General features: G+C 38.9%; 3 protein-coding genes across 4 annotated transcripts in view; 2 read left to right on the top strand and 1 right to left on the bottom strand.

The window, feature by feature from the left end:
- The first annotated feature begins 121 nt into the window (after positions 1-121).
- On the top strand, positions 122-7,761 carry vgll1 (vestigial like family member 1). The gene is made up of 4 exons (XM_034182244.1): positions 122-345; positions 3,391-3,593; positions 3,680-4,060; positions 6,428-7,761. The coding sequence occupies exons 2-4, from the start codon at positions 3,404-3,406 to the stop codon at positions 6,463-6,465; spliced, it is 609 nt and encodes a 202-aa protein (XP_034038135.1). The 5' UTR covers positions 122-345; positions 3,391-3,403; the 3' UTR covers positions 6,466-7,761.
- An 8,312-nt stretch (positions 7,762-16,073) lies between these two features.
- On the top strand, positions 16,074-19,441 carry cd40lg (CD40 ligand). The gene is made up of 4 exons (XM_034181686.1): positions 16,074-16,419; positions 17,383-17,410; positions 17,506-17,589; positions 17,684-19,441. The coding sequence occupies exons 1-4, from the start codon at positions 16,225-16,227 to the stop codon at positions 18,067-18,069; spliced, it is 693 nt and encodes a 230-aa protein (XP_034037577.1). The 5' UTR covers positions 16,074-16,224; the 3' UTR covers positions 18,070-19,441.
- A 3,003-nt stretch (positions 19,442-22,444) lies between these two features.
- Positions 22,445-27,557, bottom strand: part of arhgef6 (Rac/Cdc42 guanine nucleotide exchange factor (GEF) 6) — a 128,610-nt gene continuing 123,497 nt past the window's right edge. The window contains exons 19-22 of one of the 2 annotated variants that reach the window (XM_034181684.1): positions 27,059-27,145; positions 25,000-25,096; positions 24,817-24,871; positions 22,445-23,154 (exon numbers count right to left, since the gene is read on the bottom strand). In XM_034181684.1, coding sequence (XP_034037575.1) covers positions 23,032-23,154; positions 24,817-24,871; positions 25,000-25,096; positions 27,059-27,145 — 362 coding nt within the window. In that variant the 3' untranslated portion in view covers positions 22,445-23,031. Of the gene's footprint in view, positions 23,155-24,816; positions 24,872-24,999; positions 25,100-27,058; positions 27,146-27,557 lie in introns of both variants that reach the window. The other variant, XM_034181683.1, reaches the window with a different exon arrangement.

The raw sequence follows: 27,557 nt of genomic DNA, 5'->3' as shown, positions 1-27,557 counted from the left end.
CTGTGTTCAGCTTGTACACGGGGTGGCTTAAAACAGTTTTTTTTTATAAGGAGTCATTCAGGTTTTGGAGGAACTTGCTGGGTGACATTCTGTTCATAGCACTCTGTGTTCACGAAGCATCACACGCCCTCCCAGTGCAACACAGAAAGCAACTTTGGAGGATCACCAAGTAAAATGTTTTGTCTGTAGAGGAGACGAAAAGGAGTTTTTTAAAAACCAAATCCATGTCTTTCATGTTTAATTTGAGGCCACGTCGCGTGTTTTTCCAGCTGTTTTTCTTGCTGCACATGTGGTTAGACGGTCAATGCAACGTGCTCGGTTGCCTCTGAACACGCAACATTTCGGGTAAGAAGTACGTACGGTTTGGATTAAATAAGCAAACAAGGCTGATGCAGTATTTACTTGCTCATACATTAAGTACCTGTTTATTTAAGTATCTTACACTTTTATAAAGTGTTTTGAGGATTTTTTTAAACTAGTTGTTGATCTTCAAACGGGATTAAATCAAATGCTGGCAGCTTTCGATCACTGTCAACATTTTCATACATCATGAAATGTGACTAGGAAACACAAGCCTAGACTATAAAATACACCAAAAGAAAAGTTGCACTTTATTAAAGCATGTCTGCATTTGCTGTTTCTCCACCAGCCAAACTACTTCAACAGCAGGCAGCAGTTGTGAAGTCGTATGGCTTCCGCCAAACATTTGGAGGGAATTTATTGATGAAGAGTTGAGTTTGACTTGATAGTAGAAAGTGTGGCAGGACTAAATCTTAAATGATCAAATTCTTAATGCTCATATAATATTATAAAATATATAACACAAAACAAAGCAAAAACCCTCGAATAACTCAGACCTCCAACAGCCATGAAAAAAAGTCCACATAATTCAGCATTACAACTGCACAGGTGCACACATACGTTTAGAAACATCTTGGCAATACATAAAATAAATAAAATTAAAATTCAACTAGCTCATTGCCTGTGGGGATCCACCGGATCTAATATAGGTAGTGTTTATACAATAGGTAGCTGACATTTTTCAAGGGTGCTACACAAAGTTTCTATAATGATTTGGAATGGCGTGCGAGTCCAGAATGTAATTATTAGTGTCCATTGTTCACTGTTAGCTAATATCCGTAGTTTCTCCAAAAATATTAGTCCTATTAATGTTGTTCTCACAGCGTTCATCCTTGACCCAAAATTATCTGTGATCGAAGTTATACACACACACATACACGTACACAGAGGCCACTTTGCTTTTAAGATGTAGTTGATTTACCGCCATATGGTGTGAGTCCAGAATTTAATTATCAATATCCATTGTTCATGGTGTTCATCCTTGACCTAAAATACATAACCATACCAAACGGCAAATGTTCGCTCTCCCCAGTTTGTCCGTCATCAAAGTCATACACAAGCATGCATACATGTGCACAGAGGCCACTTGGCTTTTAATAAATAGATTTGCTCAAATATTTGTTGCAATTTCACAATCTTTTTAACTATGAAGAGCTTAGTAATTTGTCTTGAACATGCTTCATAAATAAAATTATTATTATTATTATTATCTCCAATTGCATATATTCCATTTTACATGAGTTAAGTCTTGAGAATGTCTACTTTATTTCCATATATTTAAAAATATCAGTTACAGGATGGATTTTTGTCAGTTTTTTTATTCAGTATGTCAGGTTTTCAGTGAGTCACCAGTTTAAAGCAGGGATTCCAACCAGAAATTTCAGTGTTGAATATGTAGCATAGTCTGTATTTTTAAATGTTTACCATATTTGATAAAGTTAAAGTTCCTAGCATTGGACCACTTTTTACCTCCATCATCAGAGTTGGAGGAGGTAATGTTTTTGCCCCTGTTTGTCTGTTTGTGAACAGTCTGGCACCCACAATTTTTCATATATCGTTAGGAAATTTTAACTGTAGATTCATATCCTGATAAGCAAGAACTGATTCCATTTTCAAGGTCAATGTCAGGAAAAATCCCTATCCTTAAAGTTGAGCAAATTTTCAAAAACTCATAACTTTTAAAAAAGATTTTTAAAAAAATCCACATTTGAGAGCAGTATGTAGGATGGTTTTCTTTTCAAGGTTAATTTTCAAGGTCATAGGTCAAAAGGAAAAGTCAGGAAAAAATCCCTATCTTTAACATCGAACAATAAAATAAATCAAAATAAATCATAAATCAAATTTCTGTCATATTTGAGACCATTATGTAGGATGGTATCCTTTACTGACTGACAACGTTTGATCCGGATCTGATCCAGATCACAGATTTTGTGGCCTTTTAAATTTAACATTGAAAATCCCATTTAATGTATATTTACCGAAGGTCAAAATATGGCCATCAGGTATTGTGAAGACTTTGCATCTGTCCATCCCTGCTCAGCATAAGTCCAGTCCTATTACTGCCAGGGTCTTCAAATTCACATTCTTGGGACCTTGGACAAGTTCAAAGATGGCTAAACTTGTCCTATTCTAAGGGGTCAAAAGTCACTTTTTTCTACACACTCTTTCATTGATTACATGCTCATACAGCAGAGGTTACTTTAGCATTATGTTCTATATTTTACATTATATCTTAATCAAACGTGCCCCAGTCAGTCTCATATTTGAAAGTGAGGGGCAGAATGACACTCACTATGACCTGACAAAGTTTGATCTGCATCTGATCCAGATTCTGGATTTTGTGGACATTTGAATTTAATATTGAAAAGCCCATGTGGTGTACATTTTGCATTATACCTCAATCAAAAGTGCCTCAATCACTTTCATTTGTTATAGTGAGGTGCAAACTGGCACTCTCAATGAATAGATCCACATCTGATCCAGCACAAATTCATTCTAATTCATTCCGTGATGGCTGCACGAAATTAAAAGTGAAGTGTGGGAGTCGGGTGGTATATGACTCTTGATGCTGCAACAAGCGATTTTTCCCGCTGTGGGATTAAAGTTTATCTTATCTTATGAAAAGTCACTTCTAACATGACTTTGACCTTGCAAATTTTTTCCAAGGTAAAAATTTGTGGAACTGGAAAATAGTGTTGGTGGATTCTTTCTATCTATCCGCCAACACGAGCCGCCAAATAGTGTTGGCGGATAGTGTTGGCGCCGTGCTCTACAAGTGCGGTGCTCTAGTTCTTTTTTCATTCTTTAATTTTTTTGCTTCTTGTTTTATCTTTTATCCCCTTTACCATCTTCAGTCTACATGATCTGTTATCTGTGATGTTTCTTGTCAATGGATACCTTGGACTTTTTAAACTGCAAATCAAATTTGCCTAACAAACAGTATTTTTTGCATTCAATTTGAATTTAATTTTGCAATGAACATTTACAATGTGTGAATTTAAAAATTAATAAAGGTCCTTGTGTCCACAGACACAGCTGACCCATGGCAGATGCAACAGAAAGTCCGATTGCAGTGAAGGTGGAGGGCCACTCTCGTAGTGTCATCCTAACTTACTTCCAAGGTGATACCGGCAGTATGGTGGATGCTCACTTCAAACGGGCCCTCAGCAAAGGCTGCAAGGCCAAAGCACCAGCAGCCAAAATGAAACGGCCCAACAAACCCTTCAAACTGGGTAGGTGCACATACCAAACAGCGTATGACTGATGAGGAAAAGAGAAATTCAGGCTCACTGAATGATTTCTTTCATGTCCCTCACAGAAGAATCCACCACTTGTCAGAAGACAAAAACGTATTCAGAGCAGCAGGTGAAAGTTTTAGCTGGACATCCTGAGCTCAGCAAAGATCCTCACTGCAGCCTGAGCTTCAGCCCTGCAGAAACCCCTCAAAGCCTGTGGCATTCGTTCCCCACCAGACCAGCAGAAGGTCCAGCTTTGCATCCTATCACATACTCCCTGTCTTCAGAAGGTTTAGGTATTACTGGACACCAATACACCAATTCCCTGCTCAACCTGCTGCACAGTGACCAGACGGAGGTGGGAACTAGTGTCGCTTCCACCTCCAAACCAGAACTCCTTCCCAGCTGGACAGTTCCTCAAGGGTTTAGAGATTCTGCAGACCCTGCTGCAGGCTTTGAACCTGGTAAGTCTGCAACTGCAAGAGCTGTCCAAACTACATTTTTAAAACATCAGTGAACTACAGCTCAGTGGATCCATACATAGTATTTCCTGAAGTACTGTGAATCACTGAATGTATTGCCTATAAGTTATTTTCAAAGACACTGGAATCATTTGAACATTATATTTGAATTTTTATCATCATGGTTTCAAGAAAAAGTTCAATATCGAGATGTAGATATAGTTCATTGATCCTCATTTGCTGTACTGTAATTCCTAAACAAAAAATGACTATATATATATATATATATATATATATATATATATATATAAACAGGAGCATTTGACAAGTTACAAAGTAAATTAACAGCTCCACTGTCTCCTTTAATTTAACTTAACCATCAAGCCAAAGCCCAAGTCATGTCCAAGCTGGTGGACAACATCTGTCAAAAAATATATGAATGTCCATTACATCCCAAACATTATCTGGATCTGGACCAAAGTACACCTGCAAAATGGACTGACAATCATAGCATCCGAAAGACTCCCCTTTAATGCTGATCAGTGCTGACCTTTCAACTTGGTCCTGTTCCTAACTTTTTTGATATTTATCACTGGCTCATTTGATCTTGATCATGGGATCAAAGAAATCTGGATCAAAGATGCAACAAAAATGATCAAAGTCAGGGTCCATGCTTTGATTCCAATCTGCACCAACATTTCATGAGTTCTTCTTTGGCCCATGCACAACCTTTCCAACAAGTTTCATTGAAATCAATTTGCTCAGATTAATTTTTGTGTAGTCCTGTATACTAAATTAATTAAATAATTAATTTTTTTAAAATGGAAAAATTCCAACAAACAAATGTGGGAGATCACATATGGCAATTAATATCATCCTGAGTATCTATGATTTAGCATATTGAGAACTATCTTAAAGACTCCTTTTTTATGTCAAGCATAACATCAACACACCCCTTGACACAGTTTCAACCTCTTTGATGTAAAATTACAGCTCTGTTTTTTGTGCTTCCTCAGAGTGGGGTCCTGAGCCCACACACCAAGTTTGGTTTCAATACCTTAAAGTGTGGTAGATATATGACCTCACTTCCTAAATGAATCGATTGTGATGCATGAATGCTTTAATGCAGTATGGAGTTGCATCAGGAAGCACATCCAGACTAAAACTTGTTCCAAATCAGCCTGCAGATCCACCTCAGATCTGCTGTGGTGACAGACTGAAAACAAGGGAGAACTCAAAGGGACGCATGAATGCTTTGAAAAAAAAAAAAAGCCAGAATTGCAAGGCTTGGCCTAAAATCTATTACCTATTAAGTGAGCACCTACAACTGGTACACGTGCGTGCGTTAACTTCCTGGCATGCAGGCACAGACCAGTTATGACCATTCACACATAAAGCTTTTTTGTAATCAAAATGCAACAGAAATAAGGCAATGCAAAGCAGTGGCAAAGTACATGGAAGATTTCTGTGAATATTCATTAACATTCCGGCTTTGACAACTGACAACACCAAGCAGCCCTAACACACATGCACAAAAAAAAGCTTACGCACAGGATTGTGGGAAATGTTGTGTAATAACAAACTGGATGGAATTTGTGTGTGTGTGTGTTGTGGCAGTGATGCTTACAATAATGACAAAATAAAGAAATCACTAAACAAAGTGAGCATCCAGACTGCTATCAGCAATGAGCCCAAAATCCAGGATCTGTCATGGTATGCTGTTGTGTCAGTACTCTTGGCAAAGTTAATTTGCCAACGCCTGCCTTCAAGAGGACATCTTTTCCAGGGATGCCCATGCATATATATTTTTTAACAAGACAATGCAAAATCACATTTTGCACACGTTACAAAGACATGGCTGCTGAAGACGAGGATATAGATATCGGACTAGCTTTCCTGCAATCTTGACTGGTCAGCAATAGAGAATCTCTGAAGAATTTTAGAATGAAAAAATGCAGTGGCAACGACCCCCCACACTGTTGTACACCTTAAGACGAGTTTGTATGAAGTATGAGACAAAAGAACACCTGACAAAATTTTTCATATCCCTCCAACGTTTTCTGATTTGGGGTTGTACACTCTCATTTGCTGTTATCATAAATAAAGGATGCATTCTGAATTTGATAAAGCGGAATTAATGCAGATGTGTGAAACATAACAACAAAAAAATTAACATTTAATAATAATGCAAATAAAAGTTAAAAAAAAAGAAGTCACATGACAATCACAGTATGTGAATCAACAGGTTCTCTTTGGTTTATCATTTGGTTTCTTTGTGTATTACTGTAAAGGTGTTTTTTTTTTTTTTTTTTTGTAGTTAATTTATCCACCAGCACTGCTCTTGGTTCATGCTTTTTTCCTTTTTATCAGGTCAACGTATGGAAAAAAAGGATCTGTACTGGTACTGATGTGCAGAACGTGGCTCCTGGGCGCGCTTGTCGCTGTCAGACATTTTGAGATCGACAAGTAGCAGCGACAGATTAAGGCTGTTTCAGCGTGTAATCTCTGAAAGACTGTGTAAAAGGAGACACTGACAAACCTGTTGTTCAACTATGCCATACCTCTCACAGGTTTGGGAGAAGAGAACAAGTTGTTGCTCCTTTCGCAGCAGCGTGGATGAAGGGTATTTCCTCGTGTGTCAAACAAGCACTTTTGTTTTTCAGCCTACACCAGTAAACAGATCAGTATTAAGTCAAACATTACGAGCCTCTCGAGTGTATAAACATTGATGTTTTAATAACTGGCTTCACCTGCAATAGTTTTAGTTGTCATTACACTGTTTTACAAAAAGTGTAGATATGAATGATGTGGTGTTTTGTTTATCCTAGTCTAAATCTTGGGGTTGTCTTCAAAGGTAAATGTACAATACCCCCGTCACAATAGAGGCCGAATGAGCCCGAATCCTGTCCAAATTAAAATTCAACCCACATTCGGGAAATATCGAGGAGCAGTCGCAAACATCAGACACAATTCTGAGCGCAGTATAAACAGTCGGGCACATTCGTGCAGCTGCCCCAAATGTTTTGCTCATGTTCAAAACAACTGTGGCATAGCTGAAGTGGAAAAACAATGGAACAGCAGATGAACCGCAATCTGATTGCATTCTACATATTCTTATGGCGTCAAAACAGCATTTGGAGCAGTCTGATCGTGCTCAAGAGACATTTGCCATGGTCAAGCACATCAAATCCTGAATGCTTGTCCAGAATGTGGCACGGATGAGCCGTACGTGTACCTCCACTGAGCCTCGTTTGGGGTTCGCAAAGGAGATATTTTTATGTGGAATGTCTGTCATGACACAGTCGAGGTGGGATCCGCCCACATTCTAAGTGGTCATACAGCATTCATACACAGCTGTACAAATGTGTGTCCCTCCCGACTGCGACTCGAAGTTTGGCTTTTTCCCCCCTATTCTGGCTGAATTTGGATTGGCTCGTGCTCAATGTCTATGTTGTCCTTTGATCTCCACGCTAGAGATACATTTTACGAGGAGTGCTTTTTTCCACCTGTGAAATATAGTGAAGATTCGTCCCTTACTGTCTATGACTCATGCTGAGACCCAAATTCATGCGTTTGTTTCTTGTAGATTGGACTACTGCAATGTTCTATTTTCTGATTTACTGGAGTCCAGGATTAGGGTTCTCCAATTTGTTCAAAATGCTGCTGCCAGACTTTTGACACGAAGCAGAAAGTTTGACCACATTGCACCCATTTTGTTGTCTCTTCACTGGCTTCCTGTCTATGTGAGATCAGATTTTAAGGTTTTGCTACTAACCTATAAAACTGTTCACGGACTGGCACCTCCCTACTTAGCTGACCTAGTTAAACCCTATGTACCGGCCCGGGCTCTTCGCTCTCAAGGTCTAGGACTGCTTTGTGTGCCTTGGGTGAATAAAAAGTCTGCGGGTCACAGAGCTTTCTCTTATCATGCCCATGTTCTGTAGAATAATCTCCCTGCATCAATAAAACAGTCAGATTATGTAGAGATGTTCAAGTCCAGACTTAAGATGCACTTATTTTCCCTTTCATATGGCTCGCACACTGGCATAGTGTGTTACAATGCTTTTTAATCTTTTAATTCATTTTATTAGGAAACGGAGCGTACTGTGGCCTCAACTTTATTTAGATTCTGGGTATTTTTCTGAGGCTTAGGGCTAGTGGCCGGCAATCACCTCGGTATTTCTTTTGTTTTTCTTTTTGCTTAATGTTGATAAATTATACTGTATTTGTTGTCTTTCTGATGCCTGATTTTTTTTTTTCTGATGCCTGATTTTTTATTTGTGTGAAGCACCTTGAGGCGACTTTGTTGTGATTTGGCGTTATATAAATAAATGAAATGAATGAATGTCTGTGACATGCCCTGTTGTGAACTACATGTGAACATGATGCAATCAAACCTAAAGCACCGTGTGTCCCTGCAAGGCAAAGCATTCCACAGACATGGGGCACTGCACACACATCTGAACGGGATGTTATATCCATAATAAACCTTAGATTACAGATACATTGTCATGCCCTCTCATGGGTTACATAATGTATATGAATTATGATGATCATCATAGCTGTAACACCACATGCAGCTGCGCGGTGCCACACTGCTGCCCCATGGCAAGTCACAGCGCCCCAGAGGCTCTGTGCGGCATGCCACAGTGCAACTGACCAGGGTGTCACAGCTTTAAAACCCATATTGTGACATGTACACCATCTACCTCTGTACAAGCCACTGCGATGCACCTGTGTCAGCAAGCCATCAGAACATAAATAAAAATAAAAACTCACCTTTGGAATGCCTCCAGCTGCATCTCACAGCACAGAGCGAACACCAGCCAGGCTGCACCATGTGATAAAATCCATGTCATCCTGCGATCAGCCAACTGGCAACAGCAAATGCCACATCCACCACGAAATATATATCCCATATGGTATGCCGTACTGTGGAGCAACGCGTGCCATCCAGCCAGAGAGTGAGACGCACAGCTCCTCCATGAGCCTGGAATCATCAGGTCACCCTGCTGCCGTGGTGCACCTCGTGAAGTTCAATGACACCTTGCAGGACATGTGTGGGACAGACGTTCATTCTGATGGCACAGTGTCCTGCTGACCTGTCAGTGTGTGTGAGGGAGGGCAGGAAGGAGAGAGCAAGACAGTGAGTGTGTGGGTGGGTGAGGGGGGCAACGATTGACATATTTAACACATATGACATATTTCCAGTCCATACGTTAGATGTATTTTAATATCCAGAATTGGCAGGTCTTGTGAAAAGGGTAGACACGGTGCTGGCACCCACCCTCTTCTCCCCATGTTTGCCGGCTCGTCCATACTTTTAGACAACGGGTGGTAATCGAACCTCATTCAGTCGGCACTCAGTGTGCATTATTTATAGTCGTAGTGCATTCTAACAACATTCTACGTAGTCGAATTGTGGTCCAACAACGTTTGACCTGCAATCGTACGCATACGCACAGTCATGCATGACACAGTCGAGGTGGGAGCCACCCACATTCTAAGTGGTCATATGGCATTTGTACACAGCTGTCCGGATGTGTGTCCCTCCCAACTGTGACTCAAAGTTTCGCTTTTTTCCCACCATTCTGGCTGAATTTGGCTTGGCTCGTCCTCATTCGCCCTTACAGAATCATCAGCATCTTATTGGAAAACTATATTTACAAGGTGAAATTTTGCTAAACTGTCAAGTCTGGGCTCTTATGGACCTTTAAACATTTTAAACTTTTTATGATATCAAAATCTGGAGTAAAAAATATTATTTTCTATATTGAAATTTCTGTAATTATACTCTTCACACTTGCAATGTAGACAAATCTCTACAACATTACAAAAATGCAATGAAGACACATTTAATTGCATTTTTTATGTTGTCGAGATTGTTTACATTATGAGAAAAACCCTGCATGGTCTGCACACTGAGATATACGATATACGTTTATATGTATTGCTAATTATGATGACTACTTATTGTCAGCAATAATATTCAGTGTGCTTCGAGGGCCCACACACACAGTAGTCGAGTATGGTGTTGTTGTTTTAAACTATACAGAACTTCATACTATGACTTCTTGCAACTTCATCACAAAGTCATTCAAGTCTGAGAGCGTGTGCTGGTGTCACATTTTGCTGCATCCACAACACTATGCAAACACCTTGAGACCCGGATGGCAACCATCTGGGCAGACCACCAGTCCCCCCCAAAGTAACCATGTACCTGTCAGAGCTATGTGAAACAAAAGGGCTCCCTTGGGTCTTCATACCAGCTGATCACAAATATTTTGCTGATCAATATGAGCTCTTGATCAAATCTCTAGCAGAGATGTTATGATAAATGTATATTTTTGCTGTGTTTTGCTTGACCTTGATCTTTTGACCTGTTACTTACAAAAGGTAATCATCTGGAGACAATAATTCAAGTAATGTACCCACTAAATTTGGTGAAATTCCATTCAGCAGTTATTTAGTTATTTTGTTCAAATACACACATGATTACAATACTCTGCTCATGCAGCAGCATGCAGGATAAGAAAAGTATTAAGCTAAAATAAATCACAACACAGCTAAACTGTCACTTTTACAGCCAATAAGCAGAAGAGAAAATGATTTTCTTTAAAGAAATCAACATTTATGTAGCTCTTGACAGCAGTCAGACGGTGTCCAAAGTGCTGTACAGTAAAATCAAGGAAGAAGAATTCACAAAAATAAAAGTAAACATGAAATAGAATTAAAGACATGAAAGTTCTGCTACTGTTTACCAGAAGACACGTGGGACAAACTTGGAAATGTTCATATTGTCCATGTCATGACTTTGAGTTTAAAAAAAAAAAAAAAAAAAAAAAAACTGTAAAAGTGATGATTTAGTTAGGGAGCCCATATTTGTCATTCCAATTATTTTTTTTATTTTTTATTTTTAATTAAATTCATATCATGTTGTAAAGATTTGTTGTCACTGTAAGTTTAAAGAGCACAATTTTTTTATGTGCTGATTTACGGAAGCCTGGAATCCTATATATTTTAAGTTGATGTCAAAAAAGAAAGTGTCGGGAAAAATATTTGTATGTTTGGTGATATTTATAGAAGGGGGGGTTACTTACTTTTCAGAGTATACGCATTAAGTATGATATCCCACATACCTCCTTTTTTCTATTTGCAGCTGAGAGCGTCTCTAAAAGACGGTGGTGTTTCTTTACAGGGCCCTCTCACACCACACTCTCTTCATAGCACACGTGGTTTTGTTTCGAGACTCTGTTGGTTTTTGTTGCAGCACTATTACAGACCCTTGGCATTAGACACGATGTGGAGGAGTGATGTTCCAGATTTGAAACCTACATTTGATTGGGACAATGTCTGGGTTAATGTGAGTTTAGCATCCAGAAACCCTGACCATCAGCAAATACATCACAGTTATATACATAAGGTATATTTAACCCCAAGGAAGCTTCACTTGATGAAGGTTAGAAATGATCCAACATGTACTCTCTGAACTTCTAAAGTGGTGGGCAGTTTTTTTCATATGTTGAGGGAGTGTGCCCCAGTGGCCAAATTTTGGAAGATGGTCGCCATTAACCTTTCTCCGCTATTCAAGATCAGGTTGGCCTGCTACACTCATTTTCAATGATTTGTCAGGGCTGGGTTTGACATTGGACAAGAAAAGACCATTGTTGGCTGGTTTTGCGGTTGCAAAAAACTAGTTGCCACATGCTGGAAGTCTCCACACTCACTTACATTGCTTATTTGGAGTTGTCGATAGAGTCCACAGAACCAAAGAGTCGGCACTAAAGGCTTGAAATTCACTTCTAGCTGTCTTCTGTGAGCTCCAGGTGTAACATATGACGGGTTTGGAGTTCTGGATCCAGGGAGTGGGTGGGTTATTTTTTGGGGTTGTGATTTTTGTTTTGTTTTTATAATGCATATACATATGTACTTATGATTTTCTTTCATTTAGTCATATTTATCACAGCTATTTTACTAATTACAGCTTTTTATGTCCTTATGTCTCCCTTTATTTTATTTATATTTATCTATTTTTGCAATTACCTGTTCATGTATATCTGTGTATGTATAGGTTTGAATATGTATATTTTTGTGAGCCATTTATGTAACATGTATATGCCTATTTATATTTTTCTTCTATTTTTAGTAAAATAATAATAAAAAAAAATTGATCACAAAAAAAAAGTGTTCAAGCTCAAGGGTGAAAAAGTATAATGGAGAAAAGATTTATTTATGGATTTGTACAGTGATGGGCATTTTGTAGAAATAAAGCCACATTAGCAAAATAAAGTACTGACTCCTGATGTGTAAATACATTGCCAACAAACAGGTATGTACAAGACAACATAACACACTGACAAAGGAATTTGTGATGAATAAACACTTCCACAAACCCTCGCCATTGATGTTCTGACCTCAAAATCAATAGGGTTACTGGAGTTGGGCTTCCTAACATATTAGAGTAAGCCTTAAGAGTGTTTGACCTTCTGAGCCCAAAATCAAAAGTGTCTTAGAAGCAGGTTACATACACTCAGCAACAATTGCATGTGCAAAACAGGCATTGTTACAATGACAAGCAATTTGTGGTTTTTAAAAAATTTCCACTTATCTTGACCTTTGAGCTTCTGTGCCTAAAACCAGTGGGGTGGTTATTCACAAGCAAATGATGGATTTCTCACTGCTTCAGCAAAATAAAAACCACACACACACACACACACACACACACACACACACACACACACACACACACACACACACACACACACACACACACACACACACACACACACACACACACTACAACAACAGACTTGCTTTTCACTAAATCTCTCACAGATGTAATTTATTTGTAGTTCATTTGTAGTTCCGGTTGGTTTGATTGATATATAAAGGGGTTTTTTTGTTAATAATTTTCACAATTTTTTTTTTTACTTTTACTCTGGAAAACAAATGAGGGTGGATTAAATTTTCATGCATCAAAATTAATTTTTTTTTTCCTTGTAGTGTGATTTATCTTTTCCTGTCTTGTATACATATGTATGTGGGTGTCATTATATTAATGAGATTGTGTGGGTTTGGCTAAAATAAGAGCAGGCAGATGTGGCAATAGATGATAGAAGCACTTCTAAAAAAAATCATTATACTTTGTAGTGTGTGTGTGTGTGTGTGTGTGTGTGTGTGTGTGTGTGTGTGTGTGTGTGTGTGTGTGTGTGTGTGTGTGTGTGTGTGTGTGGTTGGGGGGAAGTGGGGAGTATAACTGGTGACAAATTGGCTTAAATACTTCAAGTCTAATTTTGACTTTTCAACATTCAAGAACTTCTTGTCATTTTGCATTCATTTATTCATTCATGAACACAAAATGAATGAATGAAAAGATAAATCAAAAGAGAAAAAGTAACTCATGAATTCTGCCTTTTAAAAAAAGGTATAAGTATAATGTTAGGGAGCTGAATTTGACTTTTACAGTGCATCTGTCGACTTTACACATGTATTGCTTGGAAACGAAAGAGGTGACCTGCAGCATCTTGCAGCCTCACACAAACCCAAACCATAACACGACACAGACCCGGCCGCATCTGCTCAGCTGCCGCGCACATTTACGCAGCGCTCTGCGATCTGATGTCGGAAAATGCCACATAAAAAATATCTCGTATGAGACCAAATCGGCCCTGTGGGTGAACTAAAAAGCAAGTGGGCAATATTTCCAGCGTGCACACTGCCACAGGCAAGCAGAACTGACATGGTCTGTGGTCACAGAAAGGAAACTTTGTCCTGTAGCTGAGTAAACTAAAGATCAGTGTTAATCAGGTTAAACTAAAGAACATTCAACAGGTTTCCCTCACTGTTCATAGTTAGACGTTTCCCAAAGTCTGCATAATAACAGTAACAACACAAAGTGTATTAGGATTTCCTGCAAACTGCAACCTTAAAATCAGGACCATAAGAATTTCTACAGTGACAATTTCTGTAATTACCACAAGAGATGAAATGGAAGATGAAGAAGAGTGCTTGTCATTTGTACAAATGTGTTTATGCATTTAACCCATCCTCATTTCAACCCAGTGTCACGGCAGTTTGTGGTGGCATTACGAAAAGTACATTACTCTATGAGTTCGTGATGGGGCGCTTTTCGTAACGGGGGCACAAATTCGTCATGAAGGGGGTAAAAAAATTTGGGCAGGGTAGACACTTATTAATTGGTCGCTTTCGTGATGGGGCACAAAAAAATGTGAGACTTACACAATCCCACCTCGAGGAGTGGTAAGACTCTATGGTGACCTCCACAGAAGCCTATACCTCCTTCAGAGGTGTCATGGGTGTCTTGTCGGCTTCCCTCTCTAGGCTCCTTCTTGCACAGTTATTCAGTTTTTGAGAACTACGTACTCCAGATGGATTTACTAGTGTATCAAACTGTTTGTGTTTCTTCATAATTGATTTAAATGAAGTCCATGACACAATCAGTGACTTGGAAATGTTCATGTGTCCATCATCTGACTTTTCTAAACAGAACTGGCTGTAATACTGATGATTTACAACAGTAACCCTTAAGTTTAGTTTGTCCAATTACTTATGAGCTACAAAATATTCCTCAATGTTTAATCTGATATGTTTGTTAAACACCTTGAATCAATTAAAGCTAGAGATCTACATTACAAGAGCACAGTTGCTTCATTTCAACTCCACTGTGGTTGAATACAGAGGAAAATGTTTAAAAATTTGTATTTGCATCCAAATACTTATGAACCTGACTATGTACAGAGAGTGAGAATAGAAAGGCAGGTGTCGAACTAAAAGAAAGTCCAACATAAAATGTCTATTAAGGTGTTGGGCCACAATCTGCCAACAGAACAGCTTAATGTACCTTGGTTGGAGTTAATACCAGTTTTCTAAATGATATAAACATCAGACTTGACTAATCAGCAGTGGTTCCAGCAGGTACACTTGGAAACCATGCAGGGCAGGTGATTTCTGCTGTAAACTGTTCCTTTGGTTTTTGCACCACTGAACTCACACATGTTCATGCTGCAATGGTTGGGGGGGGTTACGCACCAGGACCTCTTGCACAGTCGTTTGCAATCACGAGAAGTTGCAACATTTCTAATGTGAGCAAGATTACTTCAGTTGTACTCGCCCGATTGCCACCAAACTTTGTATATGCATTCCACATATTGATCCTCAATAGGTCTACTGGTTTGGGGGTGAAAAGGTCAAGGTCACTGGAGTGTACTTGGTACAAATATTGTGAGCACATCTTTTTTTTTTTTTGACTGCCCTATTATCACCAAAGTTGGTATATGTGTTGGGTTTATCAACACATATACCTATTGTCTTTGTGTTCAAAAGGTGAAAGGTCAAGGTCATTGGAACATACTCTGTAATAATCTTGTAAGCACAATAACGTCTATTTTAACTGCCCTGTAGTCACCAAACTTGGTATGTGTATTTATAACCATGACTCCACAAAACTCTTGGACCCTGTGATTTTTGGGATCAAAATCACTGAAATATACTTTGTAAAAAAACCTTCTGCAGACAAGCATCATTTGTCAATGATAATACAGTATTATCTCTTGCCCATATAAATGCCACTTGAATAGGTCAGGTCAGGCCAGGCCACATAAGGTCAGGTCAGGCCACGTGTTGACAAAATGCCTCACTTCTCATCTGACTTCAGTCTGTCTGCTGAAGTCAGATGAGTCGTCTTTGTAAGTGAAACTCTTGCAAACCAGACAGAATATTATGATGCTTGTTGCACTTTATGACACCTGTGCGTAAGAACCTGCGTTGATTCTCCACTCATTTGCTCAGGTTTTTCCTTTAATTCGTAAGCCCAACCCCTCACACTAAGAGCTTGAGTTATGTCTATTTTTTCCACCCATTTCCAATAATGTTTTGATGCACTGCATAATGTATGAGAATCTGATCCCCAAAACAGAATGATGCAATGGTGTGTGCTATGGGTGCCACATTTTCTTGTATGAACACAAATTCTGCCAAAGAGGAGGGAAGTAGTACATCACACATCACTAAAGGTCACAGACCTGCACGTTGAAGAGCTCAGAGATTTAGGAAGTAAAAAGTCAAACCTGACAGACTTCACACAGCAGCGGTGTAGAAGTGCATGGGATGTCACAGGCGGCAGGCAGGTCTCACCACTGTCCTCCAACATGATCAACACTTACCAGACCAGCATCGCTCCACCGCCAGTCCCTCCACGCCTCAACAAGACCCACCAGGTCCTCATCCCTGCTCCGGATCCTCCACAAAGGCACAGAAAGTCTCTCATCTCGTTCTTCATCGGAGTGGTGCTGCTGAATTTACTCTTATCTGTCGCAGGATTCATCTACCTATTCAACAAAATGGTAACACTCTGCTGGTTTTTTGTTTTGTTTTTTTGGCACACAGATTGAGTCTGACTGCATTTTAGTTTGGATTAAAGCTTAAAAAATCAGGTGTGTTGCTGGCCACGTGTGCACAAGTACAAACGTTTTCTGCTAAATGTGCAATAATTTGTAAATAAGTAATATGAAGAACCACCTTCTGCAAAATACATCATTTTCTTATGGACGCTACTGCAATTCATGAGAAAATCAAGAAATTTTATCAGGTGCTTAACATTTATTACAGCATGATCATCGGTAGCTTTCTGTGTCACCATCTGATGGAAGTATTTACCAATACGGAGAGATACAGATATTTTTAAGTGAAGATCCTCACTTTAATTCCTTTGGTGAAATTGAAAAATCTCATTTTCAAATTTCACATTTGATTTTAATTTAAATAAAATTATTTTCATCCCCACAGTAACTTCATCAAGGGTGACTAGTACTACTACTTTTGCATGTTTCAGAATCAGAATCGGAAGGAGCTTTACTGCCACATGCACGCACACACACACACTAGGAATGTTTATTTAGTTTTGTATGTGAAAGCTACAATACACAAATACTAACATAGCAAGTAAAATAAAGGAGAAATCAAATGTCTAAAAAAATGCAAGTTAAAAACTGTTGCTGCTGAATGCACCAAAGATTAGACTGAAAACATTATTCTGAAATAACTGCTATTAAATTCACCAAATGTAATTAAACTCCAAAATAAAACTAAGAATTCATTTTTCTACCAACACATCTTCAGTCTGAAGTACTTCATGTAATGTTTTTGAAGTGTTTATTTTCAATCATCTGAATGTTTACATTTCACTGCTCCACCAGTGATCACTTAAATTTAAGTTCAGTCTTTAAACTTTTTTGATGAAAACTGAATATTTAAAGCATTGTTTTTCTGATTATATATTAAAGACTGTTTTATTCTCTCCTTTAAAGAAAGAGCCTGCAGGATCTGAAGCAAAAGGTACTTTCTTCTTTTATTGACAAGATTTTTGTTATGCACAAAAATATATTTCCAGCAAAGTCTGACGTTTTGTTTTTTTTGTATTTCACCTCCAGCTGCTGCGCTCTCATCATACAGACCCAGCGCAAGTGCGCAGATGGTGGTTGAGAAGCCATCACGCTTGCCACAGAAAGCAACATGTAAGACCTTTCAAAATGCTGTTCGATTAGAAAAGAGAGAGTAAGGTAATTTTATTTATTATTATTGTTGACATTGTGGCTTCTGTCGTTGCAGCTGACTACCTCCAGTGGGACATCAAGCACTCACTTCGTAGGAACATTAACCACGTTGACCGACGTTGGTTAACCATTCTGCAACCTGGCGACTACTACGTCTCCTCTCAGGTGACCTTCTCCAGAGGTGACCCCGAGCACCCTTTGGCCAGCATAGTCAAACTGAGGAAGCACGTGGAAGGAGAGGAGCAGGTGGTGATGCAGGGCTACTGCAGCTTGGACACCCTCAGCAAGGCCCCGGCAGTCCCGCACATGTGCACGGTCACGCAAGGAAAGGTGCTCACACTGGAGACGGGGGATCAGCTCAGCGTCTGGGTACATAATCTTTTACAGGTGGACTACAGTGAAGGAGCCACCACATTTGGATTACATAAACTGAAGGACTGAAATTGACACACACAAAAAAGACACTGTGGAAGCGGATGAACACGATGGACCAAGTAATGCATCAGAGTATCCCCCCCAACATAAACTATAATTTATTGAATCAAATTAATTTTCTGTCATTTCTGTGCTCATGTCAAGAATGTTTACACCATTTATATTTATTAGAATCAAATGAAAAGTTTCTTCTTCATTTGTGCTCCATCCTTTGGATTTTTTTAAAAGTTGTAAAGCCAAACATGCGCAAAACTGCAGTTAGGCTGTACTTTTCAAATTAAAAGGGTTTAATGTGTTATATATATATATATATATATATCCATCCATCCATCCTACATTTGATATATCCTACATTTTACACCTTCTTACATTTCAGCCCCCCCCCAAAAATTGCTCAATTTAGACTTTTGCAACATATGTCACAGATATCGTCATGTGGCTCTAATGTGCTCTGTAAGACAGCCTGCTGGGTCATCATCTGTGGAGGACATGCAGATGAAACCAGGACACAAGAATCTTAACTTCCAACATGCGTCGAGCTGATTTATTTGTAAATCTAAAACATCAATGCCTATAATCCAGCATCTGCAGGAAATTAGGTACACAACAAACTGGTTGTTCACCACAAACACCTAGTTAGTAATTTACTCATTTCATGAAAGTATAAACTGAGCATGGTTGGTGAGTAATAAAACACCCCCACCACCCACCCTGCAAGAAACTGATGCAGCGTTGCACCTGAGATGCTCCAAAACCAGGCGCTGCGTTTCACATCTGAGCCTGGAGCCGAATGATGTGGAAAGTGTGAATCTCTAAAAGACACATGCTCAGATGCAGAGGCGGCAGGATGTCATCTGCTCGACTCACTACTTCCACACTGTGAAGGCTGCTCACTCTGTCGCAAGTTCCAATTCCATGTCAAATTCCTGAACCGCACTTGTTCTGACAGCAGCGTGGAAAAGCTGACAGGTGGATTTTCCAGCACGAGTAGGGGAACAAGTAGCTTAACGCGCGGTTATTCGATGATGAAAATCAAGATAAATCACTTGTCAACAGGGACGCATTTATTATATTAAATTTTTAATAAAAGACTGACCATACCAAACAGAAAATACAGAATGTCTACAAAAGAAAACATTCCAATACTCAACAATAATTGCATAGAAAGTCTGCAAAAACAACAGCACACAGTGGTTTGGAAATGTTCACATGAACACATGAAGTAAGTGCTCACTGAGGTTTTCCAAAGCTACAACACAGTAATGAAAACAATTTACAAGTACACAATAAGTAATCTCAGTGAGCGCGAGATAACATCTGTACACATGACGAGTCTCCGTCAAGCTCAGTCTGGCTGCTAACCAAGCATCCTATGAATAATAAAAATGTTTGAAGGCAAGCTACAGCAGCTGAGCCAACAAGACATTCTCCTTTGCTGAAGTGCTGTTGAGCAATGCAGCGACATAGCTGCAGATGTACCAGAGGTGTTCTGTACCCAACACAGTTCTCTAACCTTCCGGTTTAGATGGGGGCACACGGAATGACTGACACAAATACTTAACCTTATTGAAAATTTGGACCTTTGATCAAATTTTCAACATAGACAGATTTAATGTAGCAGGATTACAATAACGGCAATCAACAATTTTCAGAAATTACTGGATGTGGGGTGTTGTGATATTGAGACTGGAGACTTATGTTGACATGCTGCATTTGACTAACGACAGGCTGCAGTTAAGAAAACGTAACCATGGGTAGCATCAGCACAAGCGATTATGGTAACACAGTTAGCATGACAGCACATGCGTATGCGAACAGCAGTTTGTGTTTCCTTCAGTAAGGCTGCTTACTAGTCAAACGCAGGATGAGAATATAACATCTGAATTGCGCTACACTCCCCATTCAGAAACCCAGTAATTTCCAGAAAACTTTCATCATTGTAATTAATAACAGTTCAACAATCAAGTGGTTGGCCCACAGGGTTTGGCCCGTTTTGGTTAATAAACGGGGTTAATTTGATTGTTGCATTTTTTTCCCCCCGTACCCTACGTCCTCTAATCCAAATGCATTTAAGACTCTATATGTATGCTTTTTTGTTGTCGTTGTTGAAATGCCATAACAAACAAGCAGTGACACTTTTAAAATAAATCACACATTTAATCCAAGTCTGGTTTTAAAGAGGTATGCTAACATTTTCCAAACTGGACTCAATTCTTATACATTTTGGAGTTCATCTTATCGCTTAGGACAAAAATTTTTTTTATCAGTGCGGTATTGATTTAGAATGAAAATACTGTCACGGCTAATTAGCCGATGTTATGGAATTTTACGAAGCCAGCTAAAAATGCTGAGTAAAACGTCTTGCTGCCTAAATTCTAGTAAACCCCTCATCCACAATCAGTTTGTCATGACTTTGTAGAGAGCAGTGATCCCAAAGAGACTGGATGCTACGGTGAGCGGCTAACTGTATAATCAGTCACCGTAAAATGTTTCTTTACATTATGTAAGGTAATCATGGATGTCCCTATAAAGGTAAACATCCATGTTTACCTTTATAGGGACCCGCTCCTTGCTACCAGACTATGATCACTGGATTTTCCACAGCTTTTTTCCTGTATCACCGGCTCTTTAATTTGGGATTTTTGCACACTGTAGTTGTGTACTTTTTATAAATGTATTTATTCTTTTATTATTTGAGTTTATTTTGTTTATTGCTTTCATTCTTGGGAAAGGTCTTCATAAAAGTTATAATTATTGTTATGATTCTAATTATTAACAAACCTGATTTTTGTTTTTGGCAGGGGGGGTATATAGGTCATCCCACACAACAAAAAAGGCATTTGGTGTTTCGCAGTTATGAATCTCATGCCATCTCGCGGTCCGTGACTTATGCGAGAGGTCAGTTTCAGCCAAGTTCTGGTTCAGGGCACAATATAAACACATCTCGTGAAGTATGGACAAGAAGACAACATCGGGGCATGGCAGAAGTCCATCACAGGTGCTATACCTTCTCTAGCTAGCCTGATTAATCAGTTAGATGTTTGGTTTCTACAATGTCAGAAAACAGTGAACAATTTGAATCAGTGTTTCCCAAAATGATTGCACCAAAATATCACATTGACCACAACCCAAACATATTCATTTTACTGTCTGGATGGAGTAAAGAAATTACTAAAGAAACTAAGAAGCAAGTTTGGGCATTATTTATGAAAAAAGAAAATAGACCCAACAATTAATCGATTCTCAAACTAGTTGGTAATTAATTTAAGTGATTAACTGATTACTTGTTGGAGCTGTACAGTAGATACTTTCACATGTTCAACAAGAAGCGGTTTAAGTGGAGTGTTTTTAGTTTGCCCCGTACAGTTCCATTATGTAACCAGTTCACCTGTGATGATGTTTATCTTCTAATTCAATACTGCACTGATTAAATTAATTTTTATCCTGCAGGAAAAGCTGAATCCCAAAACATGCAAAAAAAAAAAAAAAAAAAAAAAAAAAAAAAAAAATAGCAGCCAGGTTGAAAAAATGTCAGTGTTCCCATTTAAACCCTTACATTTTTTACCACTCTCGGAGGCACTTAAATATGTTCTTTCTAGTCCGCGTCAACACAAACGTCCAAAACACGTCTCCATCAGTTCTAGAAAGAATTAGCTTGGAAGCCAGAGGTTAACAACATAAAAAAAAAAACCCTTGAATTCTTAAGGCAGACTTGCTGATTTCACAGGCGTTATTATTATTAAAGTACTTTTCCCTTGGTGAAAAACATTTAGATCTGCCTTCTCACACACACACACACACACACACACACACACACACACACACACACACACACACACACACACACACACACACACACACACACACACACACACACACACACACACACACACCAGTGTAACTTAATAAAACTGCAGACAGATGTACAGGCAGCAAAAGCTTTCTATAAAGATAACAACACAAATAACTGCTTGGATGAAAAATAAATAAAGAACATTTAAAAAAGAAAAAAAAAAAGCCACAATAACGCCAGCCGATTCGATTCATATGTTTTCATGGTAGCCAAATACATTTTAGTAAGAGGTGACATCTTTATTTGCGTACTCTATATGCGATATGTAGTTAATCCATATTATGCAGCAGCATCCCCGAAGCGTGGAACTATATTTTTGTGTATCACATTTCTGATGCAGAATTTATACTGTAGAAAGACTGTACATTCATGCAGTTTTAAATAACAGTTTAAGGGCTGCTCTTGGAAATGAGTGACAACACTTGCAGAATTACACGACGTGCTAATCCGTTTGACCTGAATTATGTATAAACACAAAACAGCTTGGAAACTTGCAATATGAAGTCTAGACTGTTGGGAAAAAATTCTGCTTGCACATGCTTGTAAAAAGCGCATTACATTTCCTCCCCTCTAGGGGGTTCCTTAGGAAACTCAAAACGTGACCGATTAAAGACGAAAAAAAAAAATCTCCTTGGTAGCAGAAGTGCAGTCAAGAGAAAACATTTTGCATTCAATGGCTTCTTACTCCTTTTCTCTTTCTAAGTGAAGTAAAAGAAGCAGCTGGTGTTGCTGGACAACTTTTTTGTCCTGTTCCTTGTCCAAAATTGTTCCGCTGGCTGGAAACGTGTTCACAGTGTTAGTCCCCAAAAGGCTGTATAATGAAAGGTGCCACTTTGCGAATCCTGGTTTAGAAGTGCTGCTTCAAGAAGAAGCATGGTTGTAGTCTAGCGAGCCAGGATAAGGAAGACGTTAGATTTTATCATCATGTCAAATGAAGCTCCAGGATTCGAAGCAAAGAAAGCTTCAGCTGGGGAGTCCAACTCTACCACAGGTGACTGAAACATGGAGATGCGCCAAGATCGGATACACAAAGACACACATGCAAACCCATGTGTCCCTGCACAAGCATGCTGATATAAATGTACACACGAGGAGGATGACGATGGTGTGCGTTTTCAGTGGTTACCATCATCCCAACCACAGTCGTTCTTCTGCTTGCTCAGTTTCCTCACCACTCTCTCCAGCTCCTTGCGAGACTTCTGCTCTTCCTCGAGGAATTGTTTCATCCACTTATTCTCCTGGAAGTCACACAGAAAATTATATTTTACTGACTCTGTGAGTTAAAGTAGCAAGTCGCAGAGACCCTAAAGCTCATCAGGTCAGTTCTTATCCCCATATAGCATAGTGTGAAGTGGAAAGAGTAGACACCTCCCCCTGGATAAGATGCCAGTCCATCGCATGTTCTTACCCAGGCGAGACTGGGGCCCATTTTAGTCTATGAGTCAGACATCAATTTTGACCTAATTCGTATCACATAAGGGGACAAAACGACACTTAAAATCCAGCCTCAGTGTAGCATGGCCTACACAAAAATGTATGATAACCATCCCAGGGTGGTAGGTATAGCCAGGTAGAGGTCAATGAAGAATTACACAGAGGTCAAAATGTAAAAATGCTCCAATCATGCTAATTATTGGATGAAATAAAAGGATTAATAAATGAAATAGTTTTGACTGTATTGAATGTTTGGTCTTCAAAGTAAAGGTCAAACAAGGTTGATGTACATTGGATTCCATGACTTGTGACATATGTTACCCTGTAATATGATAACTAAGCATGACAGATGTTGCAAACTATTCCTTTTTAGAACGTATTAACCCAAACAATAATTTGCATCATTTTTTTACTGAAATTTGAGCAACTTTAACTTTTGACCCCTGTACAAACTGAAACTGACCTTTGTCACAATTTTTGCTGTTTTTACCCCATATGTCTAGAACATTCAGTCACAGATAGTCCAAACTATACCTTTTTTGGAATAGTTAAGACAAATAATGTGATATAGTTTTTAACATGATTGGAGCATTTTTACCTCTGTGTAATTCTTCATTGACGGCTAGATGGCTATAACTGCCACCCGGGATGGTTATCATACATTTTTATTTAGGCCACAGTACACCGAAGCTGGATTCTAAGTGTTGTTTCGTCACCTTACGTGGTACAGAAAACCTGCTTGGCCCATCGACTATTTATAGCTGGGTGGAAGGGCACGATGTAGACAAAATGCCTTATCCAATGACGCAGAGCAAAGAAGCACGGACCAGGAATCAAACCCTTGTCTATATAGTGGTAGTCCAACACCTATCCCACAACAATACATATTCTGCTCTGCGTACATCTATTGTATTAAGAATCTGTATTGGTACCAGCAGTAACACCAACTCATGTAATACCTGAGGTTATTTCTATCTCGCAAAATGAACAACCTTGCTGTGCAAAACCTTTGCCATCTCTGACAGTAAAGAAAGCAAAGAATGCAAACCACTGGAGTTCCTCTTCAGCAGAGCCTAGTGAAGTGTGCAACTACGGCCTACTCTGCTGGAGCTTTCTGTAGGCCCGATCCAACACCACTTCCCCACCTCAAAAAATGCTTTTACACTGTAACAAACCCAAAGGTAGTTCCATAGTGTGTTGGATGCAGCAACACACAGCACCCAGCACCAACACAGGCTCCAAGAACCGACTTGACTCTAAAAAATATTAAAAAAATATGGTCCACTTTAACCATCTTTGTCTGGACTATAGACTTGAACAGCTTTCAGACCTCTGAAGTCCAAGACCTCCTAGAAGTCCAAACTGTCCTTGTGACAGTATCTGTTGATCCCCTGATACAGGTGCATAGTATGACCACTCAAACAACAGGTTTGCAACTTTACATTCTGTGTCCAACAGTTCATTACCTTTTTCAGTTCATGAACCTCATCCTTTAAAGCATACACTGCATCCACCAGGCTTCTGGAAAACAACAAAAAAGGAGATCCAGTATTCAGAAACATTCCTTTAAACCCCTTACACACAAACGTCCAATTTAATTGGACAGCTCCAAAATGTTAAAGACTATCTGTCAAACTAATGGTGCTCACTTTTCTTCAATAACTGTTTGCCCGTTGCTCTTCATCTCCTCCACAATGATCTTCTCTTCCTCTGGGAGAAGTACCTGAGGGGCGCACTCTTTCCGCACTGCTGCGCACACAAAAATAACAATGGCAAAGCAAAATATTTAGGATGAAAGCACAATCTAAATGGACATGAAAAACAAGTGTCTTTTCTTTCTCACCGACAGTGGTGGGCACAGCTAACCAAAATTTCCAAATAACCAAAAACTCCAAAAGTTAGCTTCGATAACAGATAATCAGCTAACTGAAACATTATCTTTTATGGAGCTAAACTGATAAACCACCCCAAAAAATTATCTGAAGCTACAGCTAACCGATAACTTTCAGTATTGTCTCCGGTAGACTTGCAACTAACAAGCTGAATCGCTTCTGGTAGCGTCAAAGGCGACCACAGACCCAAACAATGAGTCAGCACTTCTGTCTTTGTGCACCCTGCCCACTGCTGGAAGATCCTATTCACTACATAGCTTGTAACAATGAAGCAGTTGCGAGGAGCTGTGAAACTCAACTCTCTACGCAATAGCAGTGTCGCCGTGAGGTGTTGGAAAATAAAGCAGTGCTGACTTATGATTTTGAAGTGTAAATAAAATGAATACAGACAGAATAACTCCATTAATTTCAATTCTGTAATTTGTATAAAATGAAAATATAACATATATCTTTTAATTTTAAATAATGCACTAACTCTGAAGTTTTGTAACAAACATAGACAGATGCCAAAGGGATTATGGGTAAATGAGCCTCCGCTAACAGTGATTGGTTGACTCATTCATTCTATGTAAAAGCCAACACGTTAATGTGAGGTGTGTGTGTTGGTGTTTACATATACATGTGCTTTTGTAAAATATGCAATTATTTTATTTGTAAAAAAAAAAAAAAAAAAAAAGCGATTTGCAAAGCCAAAAAGCTGATTTGACAACCGTCTGATATAACCGGGGACAAAATAAATAGAACACTGCCATCTACTGGTGCCCAGACACTTAATACTTAGGGCAAATACTGCCATGACCACTACTGGTCAGTAGATGGCAGTAGAGACCCTGAAAACTTGCAGTTTTCATACGGATTATTTATTATTCCAAATAAATAATCCGTCTGTGTCTGCTACATTTAAGATGCGAGGAATTTAATAAACGCAAACCGAATTTCAGACATCTCATATATATTACTCTGGAACAAAGAGGACAGTCAGTGTTTAACAAAAGTAAGACATTAAAGAACATGAAGCGTTGCAGCTCACAATGATTCCAATTGAAAATAATGTAGAAGCAACCTGAGCTTCTTCTGGCATTTTTACATAAAACAAACAATAACAATGTCTATAAACCTAGAGAATATATTCACAAGCGTTTTAGGCACAATATACAAAGGTTTTAATGCTGTTGTCCGTGTGGAACCTGATCAGAGCGTCGCAAATGCATTTCTTCTGTCGTGAATGTACTGAGGTTACCCATAATGCACTTTGTGGAGACACAATGTCCACACTAAAACCTTCAAAATTAGTGCATTACTTTAAAACTAAAACATATATCTGATATTTTCACTTTATAAAACTTCAGACGTGACGTTAATTTAAATAACTTGTCTGAAATTAGGTTGGTTAAAATTTTAACCATAAGTTAAAACTGTATGTCTCTGGGTGACTTGGGTGATATTGTCAGCACATCCGTATGAGGTCAAAAGAAATGAGCTTTTCTTTTCTGTGACCACAGGATAGAGCAGTTTCTCCTGGAACCAGCTCTCCTCTGTTTGCAGAGGATAGAGCTGTGCATCTACTACAAAACATTTAACAGGTAGGTACTCAAATCTTTGATTTCGGACTTCATAAATGTTTGTAACTGTTAAGCTTTGTTCACCACGCCTGCAAAAATAGGTTAGCGGTCTAAAATTTATCAGACCAAAATTTATTGGAAGTAGTCCCCTGATGGTTTTCAAAGTTATCTGAAAAGATAATCCGATAATGAAAACATTAGCTTTGATAATTATCAATTAGCAGAACTGTGCCCACCACTGCTCACTGACACACCTGTGTTGGTCTGATGCAGGCTGGCTCCTGTACAGTACGCCTCAATCACCCTCAGTATCTGGGCATCCTCCTCCAGAGCGACCGTACCTGTAAGATTCACACCCAACCCCCAGGTTACAAACATCATCATTGATTATTAATAACGTCAACACACATTCAGAGTGCAATTCAGCAGACAGGGTCGTGGTGCTACACTCAGTTTACTTAAGGGGAAGTGTTGGACATAACACTTTTTTAAAAACCTACAACTGCATTAGGAAGAGCTTTCCCTCTATATTATCCGTGTAAATAATAAACTGTAGAGCCTTGAAGCTAAAAAAATATAAATATAAAGCATATCTGTACAGTATTCTAGCTGTGGACAAAACTATTCTGTTATTTTGGTTGTTACAGTTGAATCCCGGATGTTCTTGACGTCTTTTTTTTTTTTTACATTTTAACCTTATTTTTTTATGCACATGCATTCAGTGATTTGGAGTGGATGATTGCTTAAAAATGG

Source organism: Thalassophryne amazonica, chromosome 11, assembly GCF_902500255.1.
Source record: "Thalassophryne amazonica chromosome 11, fThaAma1.1, whole genome shotgun sequence".
Lineage (NCBI taxonomy): Eukaryota > Metazoa > Chordata > Actinopteri > Batrachoidiformes > Batrachoididae > Thalassophryne > Thalassophryne amazonica.
This window is presented reverse-complemented; position numbering and strand designations above follow the sequence as displayed.